General features: G+C 36.4%; 1 protein-coding gene across 1 annotated transcript in view; it reads left to right on the plus strand.

Annotated features, from left to right (window-relative positions):
* Positions 1–15,148, plus strand: part of LOC137659068 (protein bicaudal D-like) — a 184,741-nt gene that overhangs the window by 17,638 nt on the left and 151,955 nt on the right. Inside the window, exons 2-3 of the mRNA XM_068394157.1 lie at positions 6,288–6,428; positions 6,739–6,953. Coding sequence (XP_068250258.1) covers positions 6,288–6,428; positions 6,739–6,953 — 356 coding nt within the window. The remainder of the gene's footprint in view (positions 1–6,287; positions 6,429–6,738; positions 6,954–15,148) is intronic.

Below are 15,148 nucleotides of genomic sequence, written 5' to 3' on the forward strand. Positions count from 1 at the left end.
AGACTTGATGTTTATCATAGTTCTGATTCAGCCATAGACCTCACTATTTGTTCTTCATCTTTGAGGTTAGATTATCAATGAGCAGTGGACCAGAATGATCATGGCAGTGATCATTTGCCTATTCACCTGAAGTATGTAAAAAGATATACCATCTCCATGTTAACCCAAATGACAGGTGGGAGAAGGTGACTGGGAACTGTTTAATAAATCCACCAGAATTTATCGCGAGATAAATGAATTCCCTAGTTCAATACATGCATACGAGTATTTAGTGAGCATAATTTTGTGTGGTGCCATGCTCTCCATGCCCCGAACATCAGGTAAACCTCGACGTCCTGTAGATCCCTGGTGGAAGGATGCCTGTGCTTGATGCAGAAGGGAATATAGCAAGAACTTGTTACAAGAGATATTGTAGATACCCTTGCTTAGTCAATAAAATAACATAAAGAAGAGTTCTTGCTAATCAAAAGTAAAGTTTTAAGCAATCAAGGAGAGAATGATTTATTAGATATATAAGCGAACTGAAATATAATTTCCCCATCTCATTAGTATGGAATAGAATTCGAAAGTTGCAAGAAAAATTCTGTCCATCTCCCGTGCCTGTATTAAGAATTGATGGACTCTTCATATCTGATGCTGGAAAAGTAGCTGAAGCCTTTGGTAGGCATTTTTCTAATATATCTAGTTCTCTGAACTACCCTCCTGCATTCAGGGATATTAGGAAGAGTACCATTATTGTTCCTCCTGTGAGTACAAATTCAGAATCCTATAATCTTCCTTTCACCATGGGAGAATTGGGTAATGCAATTTCACTGGCTTCCTCAACATCTCCTAGGGAAGATATTTAATACTGTATTCCCTGATTTTTAATCTACCAAAAATAACAAAACAATTTATTTTAGATATTTTAAATAGTTTTTGGACTTTGGAAACTTTCCCTAAGTCTTGGAAAGTATCAATCATAGTTCCTATTATAAAACCATTAAAGGATTCGTACCTCCCTAAAAATTATAGGCCAATTGCTTTAGCTAGTTGTATTAGCAAGATCTATGAGAGAATGGTCAATGCTTCACTAGTGTTGTATTTGGAATCGAAGAATCTATTGTCTAATGGATAGTTTGGTTTTAGAAAAAGTAGTACCAATGACCCTTTGATGTTCCTCACGTGAGAAGTCCAGAATGCCTTTGCCATGCAAAATCGGACTATTGCATTGTGCTTTGACCTAGAAAAGTCCTAAGATACTACCTAATGAGGGGGTATCTTTAAGCAACTCATCGATTGGGGTATTGTAGGTAATATGTTCTTTTGTATTGAAGATTTTTTTTTCAGATAGGTACCTAAAAGTGAGAGTTGGCTTTTTATTTCATCAACCTACCCTCAAGAAGAAGGATTGCCTCAGGCGAGCATTATTTGTCCAGCTCTTTTCAATATAGTCATTAACAGTCTATTTGAACAAGTTCCTGCTGGGGTGCATTTTATGGATTTTACTGATGACTATGCATTAGTGTGTAGCAAGTCATCAGCTGTTGAAGCATGTCATATAATTCAGACTGCTATTAATGCTGCTACATCTTGGGACAGTGCTAGAGGGTTCAGATTTTCTCCAGAAAAAAACAAAGTCGTACATTTTTGTCGGCTAAGAAGAGTGGAAGAGATCCCTATGCTGTTTTTGAACAATTCCATTTTACCATACAAAAATAGCATTAATTACCTGGGTGTTTTCTTTGATAAGAAACTATCTTTCTCTAAGCATATTAATTAGGTGGTATGTAACCTGAAACTAAGACTTAACATCCTTACAGTTGTTTGGTTTCAACTGGGGAACTGATAGGACTTGTCTGTTGAGGATATACCAGGCATTGTGTCTTGAGTAAATTAGAATATGGTTGTCAGATATATGGATCTGCCTGCAAAACCACTTTGGCAAAACTTGATTTGTTCATAACATGGCTTTGAGAATTTGCACAGATGCATGTAAGACATCACCTGTAGATAGCTTATATGTGGATTCAGGAATTCCTCCCCTTTTTATCTGTAGGGAAAGGTGGGTTTGGGGTAGATGTCTCGTGTTCTTACCTCGAAGCTCAACCCAAATTTTAAGTTTGTTGAGCAACCCATTGGTAGAACACTAACTAGAATTATGTTGCCCAAACCATTAGAGGTTAGACTATAGGAACCTCAGCTATTGAGGTGGGATTACTTCCCCCTGCAGTTGCTGAAATTAGCCCTTCATAGTACCCCCCTTTGAATAAGCCTAAGATGGAGATTTGTCTGGTTATGGATAGTAAAATGAACAGGTCAGAAAAGCAGTTAAGGGCTAGTTTTCTCTCTCGTGCCTCTGAGCTTGATACTTCTTATCATATTTTCACCGATGGTTCCAAGAGTTCTGATGGTTGGGTTGCTCCGTAGGGACATCTGATAATGTAATTGAAAAAAGGCTTTCGTCAAATTGTTGTATCTTTACGGCATAGCTGTTGGCAGTTTCGACTGCTCTAAAATTCAATTTTATAAAGTAATTTTTCTAGTACAATTTTTACCATTTTTACTGACTCATTGAGTGTTTTAGTAGCATTAAGAAGCATAGTCTCTTGTCATCGTTTGGTGTAAGAGATTCGGGATTGGTTTTATATTTTGATAAATAGAAAGCATTTTAAGATTATTATTATTACTATTAATTATTATTTTTAATATTGATTATTATTAATATTAATGATTATAATTATTATTAATCATTATTATTATTATTTTGTTGGGTTCCGTCTCATGTTGGAATTGTAGGAAATAAGCGAGTTGACTTTGCAGCTAGGGTAGCAACTAGGTTTGGTCACATTTCCAGCATAGGCGTCCCAGTTTCTGATTTTAAAAGTAGTATTATGTTTTATTGTAGAGACCAGTGGCAGGCCCGCTGGTCTTATTTAAATAGTAATTTTAAAATAAAGTCAGTTAGGCCTTCTGTCCAACCATGGTTGCATTTCAAGGTGGACAGTTCGAGTATTGTTTTAACTTGGTTACGTATAGGGCACAAATTATACTCGTACTGTAGGTAACTGATGGCAAGTGGGCTGGATAGGCAGGCTCCTTGCTGTTCTGCATGTCAATTAGATGTAACCATTTAGGATATTTTGGTGTCCTGTTTTTAGATGTCAACGTACAGATAATCTTTTAGTAAGTATGTTCCTTGAGGAAATTTTAGGTGAGAGTGCTCCAGTGGAGCAAGTTGTACAGTTTTTAAAAGATATTGCTATTTTATATGAGTTATAGTTATATGGTTTTATTGTGGTTTTAAATTTAATGTTTTATAGATTTAATTTAATTACATCATTTTATTACATTTTACTTTAGTTTATATATTAATATTTTATACTGATATGTATGCGCTGAATGGCCATGCGACTCCAACGGTTGGCTTCTGGCCAGAAATTTCATAAATCAATCAAAACCTAATAAAGAGCGAAAGGGTTTGCATTTAGTGTCAGAACAAATGACAAATTTAAAGTACAATTTGTATTTTTCCTAACCATACAAACCTTAAGCTCTTTATACAAATTTGGTCCCCCATAACCTATCCCCATGCAAGTCCTGCCTTTAATTAAAAGTGACAAGACAACAACGGTGTGAGTGCGTAAGCGGAGTAGAAAGTCTTATGGCTAGTCTTCCAGCTTTGCCGAAAATATATCCCTAATAAATCCCTATTAAAGAGCTCCAGGTTTGTATCGCAAGGAAAAATACAAATTTTAAGTTCATCATTTTTCATTTTTAAATGCTTTCTGTGAATAACCAAAACTGATGGAAAACCAATCGGTTTGTTATGAAGTTAACAAAATGGAAAGTGTACCTTTTTTCAAGGGTATTCACCAGTGCCGGATCAAGACCCTTTGTGGCTCTTCTGCAAAGGATACAGAAGGGACTTTCAGGCAAGCAAAACAATCCTAATTAGCTTGGGCTTTTTGTAATAGCAATTCTGGGATCATTTTGAAGGTAGCCTATATGCATACCCATTTGTTTGATTTTCTGTTATCTACTTTTAATTGAGACTATTCCAAATTTATTACATATGAATGTGCTAGCAGGTGCAGGTTTTGTGGATATACATGCAGATCACATTTACAATGAAAACAATAAATAGAACCTAATATTAATCTTTTTGCAGTAGAAATATTAATATTTTTAATATGGTTAGTTAGAGGACATGGGATCCCCCAATAATTCCCCCCCCCCCTTGAGCTTAACCCAAGGAGGATGCCACTCCAAAATCAAATCATTATTCTCTAGCCTTGGGCAGTGCCATAGCCTCTGTACCATGGTCTTCCACAGTCTTGGGTTAGAGTTCTTTTGCATGAGGGTAGAGTTGGGCACACTTTTCTCTTATTTTTCTTATTTCCCTTAATCTTGTTTTTTATGTTTTTATAGTTTATATATGAAAGATGTAATTTAATTTTGTTACTGTTCCTAGAATATTAGATTTTAATTGTTCATTACTTTTCCTGTAGTTTGTATATTTCCTTGTTTCCTTCCCTTACTGAGCTAATTTTCCCTGTTGGAGTTCTTGGGCTTATAGCTTCCAGCTTTTACAACTAGGGTTATAGCTTAGCTTATAATAATAATAATAATAATAATTAGCCTATTGGGTAATGTCACTGGTTATCATGTAGCTTACGAAAGTGTAATGGGATTGACTTGTTTACAAATAAGTTACCCTATATGAGGGGACAGAATCCAGTGAAGTAAAAACAGGATTTTAAAATATCTAACTTGAATTGGAATCATAAATGTAATAACTTGGCCTGACCGTCTCATCTGCTGAAAATACTTCGTTTCACACCCAGGAATTGATGATATCACTGTTAGTTACAATGGGTAACAGAAATCTGTAAATGTTATTGCATTCTTGATAAATGTTATGAATTGATTCATTATCAGTGGTTATCTCCATGTCTGATAATCACTTAACAATGCAACGTCTCTTTAACTGACTTATCTTTTGTACATATGAGTAAACTGTAGTCTCTCCCTTACTATCTTCACTACATACAACTGAAAAATATGCTGCTCACAGTAAAAAGTCTGTAGAATAGATATATATACAGCAGGTTTGTACTCTAATGCAATCCAACTCATTTATACTTTATAGATTCTCACAATTAAGAATCTATAAAGAATAAGTGAGGGATCAGAAGTTTAATGAGTTTATATATGACCTACCTGGAATGTTTGTGAGTTATTAAAAATTAATTTAGATGAAATTAAACATGAAAAGTTCTCTCTCTCTCTCTCTCTCTCTCTCTCTCTCTCTCTCTCTCTCTCTCTCTCTCTCTCTCTCTCTCTCTCTCTCTCTCTCTCATATATATGTAGTCATGCAGAAAAATCTTTGTCAGTTACCTGAGGGTTATGGTCATTGACAAATCCTTTCACCTTGATTATTACTAGTTGCACCAGTTCAGTGATTTATTTTAAGTAATGTTAGCTAGATAATGACCCTTACTAATGATGTAAACAGGTGATTATGTAGCATACATTTTTTTCCGTTGCAATACAGTACTGTATATCACATGCAAGGTCTTTAGATGAACCGACAGCAAAGGAATATTGTTCGTTGTGGAGAGGAATGTAAGGGGTTAGATTTATTGATTTTATTCTCCCTGTGATGGCTATTTAGTGATTAGAACATTTGTCGTCTATCAAATTTTATTAGAAAAACATTTTCATCTGTTCTCCAATATTGGTAGCCCTCTACACATTTCATTCCTGTATGTGTGTCTTAGAGGCCATTTGAGGGGCTTGATTGAATTATGTAATTTTTACTTTTGTAATGTTTCTTTGAAGCAATTTTACATTGCTAATGCTGGAAATTAGATGTAGTACATTGAATAGGAGATAGAGAAGCATATCTAGTGAGAGATTTCAAGTGAGCATATGAAGCAATTGTTATGGATGGTACATTCATGAAAATAGCTTCTTTTAGAATTTTGGGTGTACACGTCATTTTGTCTGTCCGAAAGTAAATTTGAATCTAATTGCATGTAATGTAGTCTTGAGTGAAGGTTCATGTTTCAAAAGCCCCTATGTTAATCAATATTTTTTTATAATTTAATAGTAAGTGAAGTTTGAATGTTTAGTAGCAACAGTATTAGGTGGCTGTACATAAAAAAACTATAAAAATTGAATTCTGTAGCTTTTATTGACAGATAATTTAGGAAAGGCAAGAATTATAAGTTTTAAATGTTACAAGTAACAAGATGTATTTGAATACCAATTGTTTTTGAAGACTGATCTATCTTTTATTTCAGGCATTAGCCAAGTTCCAGACCACTCATCGTGTTGCTACTGCAAGTGGAATTGAAACGGAAGAGTCATTGCTTTCAGAGTCAGCAGCTAGAGAAACTTCGCTTAATTCACAGATTATCGAACTAGAACTTGAAGCTAAACAGGTATAGTATAAAAATGTTTTATCTTGAGCAGAGATTTTGTTGACTTTAGTTTGAAATATTAAATGTTCAAGATAATTTTATTCTCAGCATTCTTTGATTGTGGAGATTAGGAATGTGGAGTTATTATATACTTGGCAGTAGGCTTTTCATTTCCCCATGACATGCCAGGTATGTTTATAATACATATACAGTACATATATACAAAAGCTTTTACGCTTGTAGTTTAGGATATTTTATATACTGTAATCAATTAACCTAACAAAATTATTGCCACACACTTGTGTATTATGATTTTTTCCTCTCTTGACAGTGCCGTGCGGAACTTGAAAGAGTACAGAGTGAGAAGTCGAGATATTACACAGAATTTTCAGAGTTACTGAAAGAAAAAGAGCTTACGGATCATGAAAAGAAACAATTGAAAGCAGAACTAAAGGACTTGAAGTTTCGTGAGACCCGGTTGTTTCAAGATTACGCTGAATTGGAAGATGAGAATATTACATTACAGAAACAGATTTCTAGTCTCAAGTATGTACAGGCCTGTTTTTTTTCTTATGTTGTCTTTATATGCCATTAGTTTTTAATTTCGTTAATGCTGATTTTATTTAGAAAATTTATAAGCATAGTAAAATAGAGAAGTGATTAATGCTGTTAACTACAGAAATTTGATATCTTACATTTTATGTTGGGTTGGATGGTTTTGATGTTACTTTGATGTGAAAAGAGAAATTTTAATTGATGTATAATCGGTTATGGTTGACCATTCGGTTGAATGTTTAATTTTTATGGTAATATGTAGTGCAACAAAACTGATTATATGCAATAATTTTTCTTAAATTTTGCAATTCTCTGCATTTTAGGTTTGGTTTAGAAAAGGAGTTATTTTTCAGCATTTTTTACCAAAAGCTTTTCAGCCTAATCCAATTACGTATTGCATGAAGGTTTTCTCATGCTTTGTATGGTAGTCGTGTTTACTTTAAGGGTGTGGCTGTTTTCACCCGTGTTTTGTATCAAGAGGTATTTTTCAGGCTTTTTGTTAATGTAGTGTTATTAATAGCTGTGTTTGTATTGTCTGGTTCTTGTACATATTAATGTAATCATTGTGTAAGTATATTTATTGTGCTTTCAAGTAGGGGTAATTTGCTGAACACTGAATTATGATTTTTTTTTTTCATTTAGCTACTGCGATAATGTCAATTATATTTTTTTTAAGGATTAAATGGGGTTTTCACTTGGTAAATTTGAAACTGGTAAAATTTAATGTTTAAGTTGTTTGAAATTGATAGAACTTATTGAACAAATCATTCAGTATTTGAAATTGGTATAAATTATTGGACAAGTTGTTTGAAATTGATAAAATCTCATTGGACAAGTTATGCATGAAATATGGGAACTTTTTTAATAGTTTGTTTGAAATTGTGTATCTCATACTTATAAAACATGTCATATTTAAAAATACAATAGATATTTTCCAACCCATTGATATTTGCAGATATCAGTTAGCAACTCTGTATTAGCTGGAAAGAAGATGGTTGTTGAACTGGAAATAAATTTTGAAAAGAAGAATTTGCTAATAAATTACAATACATGTGTGTAAAAGATAAGATTAAATACATGTAATTGTTTTGTTAATAGTTATAGTTATATCAGGATGTGAAATACTTTGCAATAACTATATATCATACGATTAACTATTAAGTTGTCTCCTTATTTAACAATACATGAAAATCAGTGTTTGTGTTTGGTAGTTGAAATGCTTATGTGATCAAGATTTAATCAAGTTCGCTTATAACTTGGCGAAAGGAGGAGCGACTGGCATAGTTAAAAGCATTGCTTGTTATTATCCCCTTAGACATTGAAATGTGATATTCACTGAATTAATATTGTGGTATAATACTCCTTGGGGCAAGTAGTGAGTTGTAATTCTTTTTGGACTGGTATTATTTAAGGTTTCCTTTAAATTATGTTTGTATCTTCCTAGTTAAGTAGGCTTGTTAAGGCTTTTGAAATTTGAGCGAGTGAGGTAATTTTGTTATATTTCATGCTCTTGAAATGTAAAATGACTGGTTATTCTTCAGTCACCCTTTAACATACTACCACTAGAGAGTTATTGGGTCCTTTGACTGACCAGCTAGTACTACATTGGATCTCTCTCTTTGGTTACGGCTCATTTTTTTTCTTTGCCTACACATATTATATATCGAATAGTCTAGCCTATTTTTTCCACATTTTCCTCTGTCCTTATACACCTGACAGCACTGAGATTACCAAACAATTCTTTTCTCAAGGGGTTAATAATTACTGTAATTGTTCAGTGACTACTTTCCTCTTGGTAAGGGTAGAAGAGACTCTTAGCTATGGTAAGCAGCCCTTCTATGACAAAATCAAACCATTGTTCTCTAGTTTTGGGTATTGCCATAGTCTCTGTATCATGGTCTTTCACTGTCTTAAGTAGAGTTTTCTTGCTTGAGGGTACTCTCGGGCACACTAGTGTCTTAAATCTCTTCCTCCTGTTTTTTTCAATTATTTTGGTTTATATATGAAAGATTTTAATGTTGTTACTGTGCTTAAAATATTTTATTGTTCCGACACTAAATACAAACCCTTCGTTATTTATAGAGATTTACTTGTAGAAGACTAGCCATAAAGCGAGGTGTAACCGCCGACCCGCTTGTTAGCGGTGGGTGGGGTAACTGGTTACCCTGTTCCCTCACACACCAGTATGCCTGACTCGCTTTCTCTTTTGGCTCTGCCGAGAATGGACGTTACCGCTCTCTGCCTCCCAACAGACTTGCCAATTTGATTAATTCTTCTCTACTTTTTCTTTTTCAGGTGTGCTTGTTTCTTCCTCCCATTCATCATGCAGACCTGTCCTGTACCTCAAGGACTCTTCTGCAGGACCTTCATGTCCTCTGCCGAGACCGACCCCCATTTTTTGTGTCCAGCCTGTAGAGGACGGTGTTGTGACCAGGCTATCACCTGTGATGAATGCCAGGAGTGGTCTTCTTCCCAGTGGGAGAGATTTGGGCACTGGTGGAAGAAGTAGTCAGAAAGATTCTTTGCATTCGGGATCTTTCTCGAAGTCAAAGAAACTTGGATCTCTACCTTGACCCCCCAATCTCTTCCCAAAGCACCTGCTCATTCGGTCTCTTCCGAGGAGCGGTCAAGTAGGGTGTTGACCAGCTAAAAGCAGGCCAACCCGTGGGTTCCAGGAATGAAGCTGCTTCCCCTAGAGAAGCAGCTCTACTCCTGCCCTTTGGGGGATCCTTTTCTCTTTCTGATTTGTTTCAGGGTTAGTTGTTGCTGGGTGTTGCAGTCCCAACTTTCGAAGGATGTGTTGTGAGAGCTTCTATAGCTGTGGGCCGAGAGGAGACGTTCTTAGGTTTCCTCAGAGGTAGAAGTTCTGTCACCTGCAATTGCAGTGGTCGACGCCCTTGCTGTCTGCGAAGCCCATCTTTTGCCTCGCCTACTCTTGCTCTTGCTGCTCCTGCTGAAGTCTCTGTTCTTTTCCCTTCAGAGGATAGGATTGAGCAAAGAACTAGGCCTGCTAGATGTTGCCACGCCTCCTCGTCTTCCAGTCATTCGCAGCGTGACTCCTCTGCAGAGGATCGCTGTCGACGAGACCAGCGCGCCTGTTCGCCACTACCGCACCGACCTTCTGTTGACAACATAAGGCCTTGTCACCATAGTCCTTCCTCGTCGTCAAGGGATCGCAGTCCTCTCCGCCCACCCAGAAATTCTTGCCACTCTCCCCTTCGGGATGGTCATACGCCGTCTCTTGATCACTCGTTACCTCGTGATCGTAAAACTGCAGAGCGCTGTTCGCCTCCCACACACTCGCTAGCCCATTCGCCAGCTCATGATCATTGCTCACCTGCATGTTGTACACCTGCTTGCAGTACTCCTCAGCGTGATTGTTACTCGCCAGCGCGCTGCTCTCCATCTCCTGCGTGCGATCACTAGCTCCTGCGAGTGATTCACTTTTGCCCAGCTCGTTAACACCTGGACGAACATCGCGGACCATCAGTAACCATTCCAGATAGGCCTGCACGTCACTCTAATTCAGTAGCAAGAGGTTGGTGACCGGTTCCTTTCCCTTCTGGCTTCAAGTTCGTTACAATGAATAAGGGTTCGTGTGAAAAAAATTGGTATGTGATAGGAAAAATACATGTTAATTTAGTAAGCCTCAAGCTACCCCAAAGAAATGGCTTAATCTGTTATTGTTTCTCTTAACAGGTAATTGCAACAATACCCTACACACAGTAGGGAGTCAAGTAGAGGTTTAATGAGTGCTCTGAGCAATGAGGTCCGCTACAAACAACTTTGAGGAGGAGCTTGGAGATGCTACCTAGAATTGCAGTCACACAGTAGAGGAGCCTAATTTGTACATGTCTTGAACCTGTGAGGCATGTTGAATCCTGTATTGCGGTTGAGTAGGTAGTCTGAGATTTTTGTCCAGACTAACACTCACTCAGTTGATCTTGAACTGCAGTTTGGTGGGTTCTCCATTAAGCTTGAAGTTTTCTTATGTCATAAGCTTGGAACTTTGTCTTGATACTGTATGCTATCTTTAGCTGTCCCTTTTGAGTGTAGCACTGAGGATAATAATCCTTTTCTTAATATATTACATAATTTTTTTGTCTTTCTGACATACAGGTGAGAATGTAGAGACAGGTCCGATGTGCAACTTTGTTTTATAATCCCTTTGATCTTAATGCAAGCTCATTCAAATTGCATTTGAATTTAGCCCAAATATATACACTTATGTTGATCTTTAATTATACATATATACAGTACATGTAGATTAAATTTGTAGAGGATTGATTCCTAAGAGGTTCCCTGGAGATATCTATGTCTCTCCTTCTGGTTTTGAAGACCTGCATTTTGATGCTATTGTAATTTTGTTTTTTCTCTTGAATGAAATAATTTTTTTTTTCTTTTTCTTATAAAGCGTAGCGTTTCCTTCCCTTGCATAGCCTATGTCCCCTTCTCAGCCACCAATTTAGACTTTTTTTTGTTATTTGCTTCCTTTCTAAAATCTAATCTGAGATTTAATCTATGTATTATAGTATATATGTACTGTTGGTTTTCCTTATAATTAAACCATCGATCATATTACATGTTTTTTCGGCAAACTCCAATAAAGAAAAAGAGATCTTACCTAAAGAAGATCGAGCTATTTATTATTTCTGCTGACTTTCCCAGAATTAAATCAATGGTCATGCTACCTGTTCTTCAGAAAACTCAAGGCAAGAGAAGATAATAGGGAAATTTGAGGTTCTAGCAGGGTACCCTTGCCCAGTATAAAAATTTGAGGGGTGGTGCCCAGTGCCCTGTTCTCTTGACTGTTTATATTTTGCCCAGATTTCTGGGTATTTTACTGTTTTATCTTTTTGTGTACAGTCAGACCTCGATTATTGCGATAGTTAGGTTACAGAGACAGCTGCGATAAGCGAAAATTCGCGAATATATGTTACACTAGGGTTGGCTATCTCCTAACCTAAAAAGTCACTTCCCCTTGCCACAAGCGGGTACCCGACCTGATGATTAATGCAGTAAATACTGCCTAATAGTTTTAATTTGGTTTCTACAACAGTTTATAATCATATGTACAGTGTACAGAACATTTGCTCACAAGTACACTATGTACTGGGGAAAGTAAGGTTACAGTACATTATTGTGCTGAGGTAAAGTTTACCAAGTTGTCATCATCCCCTTACTGTTCTGTATAGCAAAATTTATTGCTATCTATTAATACTACTGTAATCTAAAACTCACTGATACTGTAGTGTATATTACTGTAATATATGTACAGTAATATTACTATAATACAGCTTAACTGTACTTACTGTAAATGTTCGGTTTTTTCATTCAGACGACTGTAGCCTACGCTGCTACTCTAAAAGCATGACGCAACTTATGTGTTGTCTCTTGGGCAGTATGTTATCTATGCTTTCTTAAACAGAAATTTTATAAACTAAAAACTTGTTATGATAATTGTTTCTTTTAAATAAATAAATAAAAACTGCATTCGATCACTTTTCAACTGCTCATACAGTATATCTCTCTCTCTCTCTCTCTCTCTCTCTCTCTCTCTCTCTCTCTCTCTCTCTCTCATCTCTCTCTCTCTCTCTCTCTCTCTCTCATATTTTTTATTTTGTTTTGGAAGCAGTATTGCATTTTAGAGAATTACGATTATTTAATTGAGCTTTAATAAAACATGTGATGGACGACCCCATGTAAACAGCGAACCCCAAAATTTCCTTTAAATAAGCATTTTTATCATATACTCCATGTAATGGCCGGACGGCAATTTCAAGACCAGCCTGTTACTACACTTTGGTTATAAATATTTTATCACATCTTATAATCATTATTCATAATAACATCTTTACTAAAAAGCTCCTAGTATCATTGGTTATCACTTGCATGTGTTAATACGTTCGTTTGTTTGTCATGATCGGTGATGAAACGTAAACAAAACTTTTTCTGTTTTAGGTGGCATTTTTAAGAAAACATGTCATGAAATTGCTCTTATTTCATTTGTGTTGAATTTCTAACCTATACACAGATAGTCCATGAGCCAGACAAGATATCGGTACCACCTCTGGTGGCAAAACCTTTTTAGTACCAATTTGTTGATTAGGACCCTATAGGTACATTTAAATGTGATAACCTCTTCAACGGAGTAGCTTATATTTCTAGGCCACTCAAAGTTTCGCTATTATTTTTTCATTTTTTTTATTTATTTTATTTTATTTTATTTTCACAACCTTTGTAATTTGTTGTAAAAGTGGGGGTTTTCTTTTAATAACTGGTGTGTGAACCCATGATAATGTTAGAAGATAAGACTATTGTATTTAAATTGCGTTTTACTTCAGATTTGCAGCAGTTGAAAAAATTTTTAAAGATTCTTTTCAGAATTTTCATTTTTTTGTCGCTCAGACTTACAAATGCCTAGAATTAAAAAAGTTGAAGCTGACGTGAAAACCTGTGTAGAACTAATGGAGAAAAGTTGGTTAGATCCAATAAGTCAAGGTCAAAAGGATTTGGTCTGCTTGTCTACGGGTGTCTTGGTACCAATTAATATTGAAAGTGACCTTCTCAGAGCTCATAGTGTTGGAGAAGAAGCCTACAAGACATTTAATGAGGATCGTTTGGAGACTCATCCGCCCTCAACTAAATTCCATGATACAATGAAGAAGCAGAATCTGGAAAGTTTCTCACACATAAAGAAAAAGCAACACAGCAATAAGACAGCCAATAAGGAAGTGATTCTGAAGGCAGACAAAAACCTGTTTGGCCATATGATAATTGTCGCTGAAAGTAGACAACTGTACATCAAAGATGTTCTTGCACATCCACTGGGGCCTTTGCCATGGCCTCTGTCAAATACTGATGGAACTTTGCGAAAAACAAGCAAAGCCGCACTTGCCTGGGAATTGGAAAAGAATGCTGCATCAGCTGAAACTATACCAGAGCCATCAGTATGTATAATTGATAGAATGAGCCTGGTTCAGAAAATGAAAGGTGATGGAAAAACCTTCGCACAACTTGCTGATTCTGTGCTTGCTCAGGTTTTTCCAGAAGGTGCCCACAGTAAACGAATTGATATCGTGTTTAATGTGTATTGGGAAACATTAATAAAAAATGCAAAAAGGTGTAACAGAGGTTCTGCTGGTGCCACACAGTGGAAGAACATTGCACCTGGTCATACCATTCTTCAATGGAGAATGTTTCTGTCCAGCTCTGAAAACAAAATGCGTCTCATAGAGTTTTTTGTAGAGCAATGGAAGCAGCCTGCAAATAGAATTAAGGTGAATGATAAGTGTCTATATACAACCTGTGGGGAAAAGTGTTATCTGCTGACCAAAGATAACTTCAGTGAGATTGAATCGCTGAACTAAGCTGATACAAGGGTCTTCCTACATGACAAGCATGCATCTGAAGATGGATATAGATCTATCATTATCACTGCAGAAGATACTGATGTCCTCATACTGAGTCTTTCGTTCAGTAGTGTGATACAAGGCCCATTGTATCAGAAGTGCGGGACAAGTAACCGTACAAGTAACCGTACTCGATATATAGATATAAAACTTACAAGTGCTATTGGAGAAGATGTCTGTCAAAACCTCATAGGCTCACACGCTCTCACTGGTTGCGATTTTGTCTTCCCCTCTATGTATACATAGAGTAGTCTGTTTCAGTGTATTATGCTATTTTCAATATTAATCTTACCCGATGATCATGTAGCTGTCAACTCTGTTGCCCGACAGAAATCTACGGTCGGGATACGCCAGCGTTCGCTATACAGGTGGGGGTGTACACAACAGCGCCATCTGTGAGCAGGTACTCAAGTACTTCTTGTCAACAAGAACTCAATTTTTCCTCTGTCGTGCCTCCGGCTAGACCATATTGGATACGCTGTTGATTCTGGAGTTATTGTTCACGATTTGGTGATGTATTTGCTCTAGAGTTTAGCCTTCGCTATTCAGGAAGCTTTATCTTTAGCTTAGCAAGCTTTTGGAATTAATTTGAATTAATTATGGTGACGAAGAGAGTATGGACTCTCTTTCACTTTTAAATGGCCGACCCTTCCCTTAGACGGAAGTGTTGGTGTCGAAGAGAGTATAGACTCTCTTTCACTTTTTATTTTATATCTCTCCGCCATTTATAGGCCTCTTCGATTAACTTTCCTTAAAAAAAAAAAAAAAAATATG

This window comes from Palaemon carinicauda, chromosome 19, assembly GCF_036898095.1.
Source record: "Palaemon carinicauda isolate YSFRI2023 chromosome 19, ASM3689809v2, whole genome shotgun sequence".
NCBI lineage: Eukaryota > Metazoa > Arthropoda > Malacostraca > Decapoda > Palaemonidae > Palaemon > Palaemon carinicauda.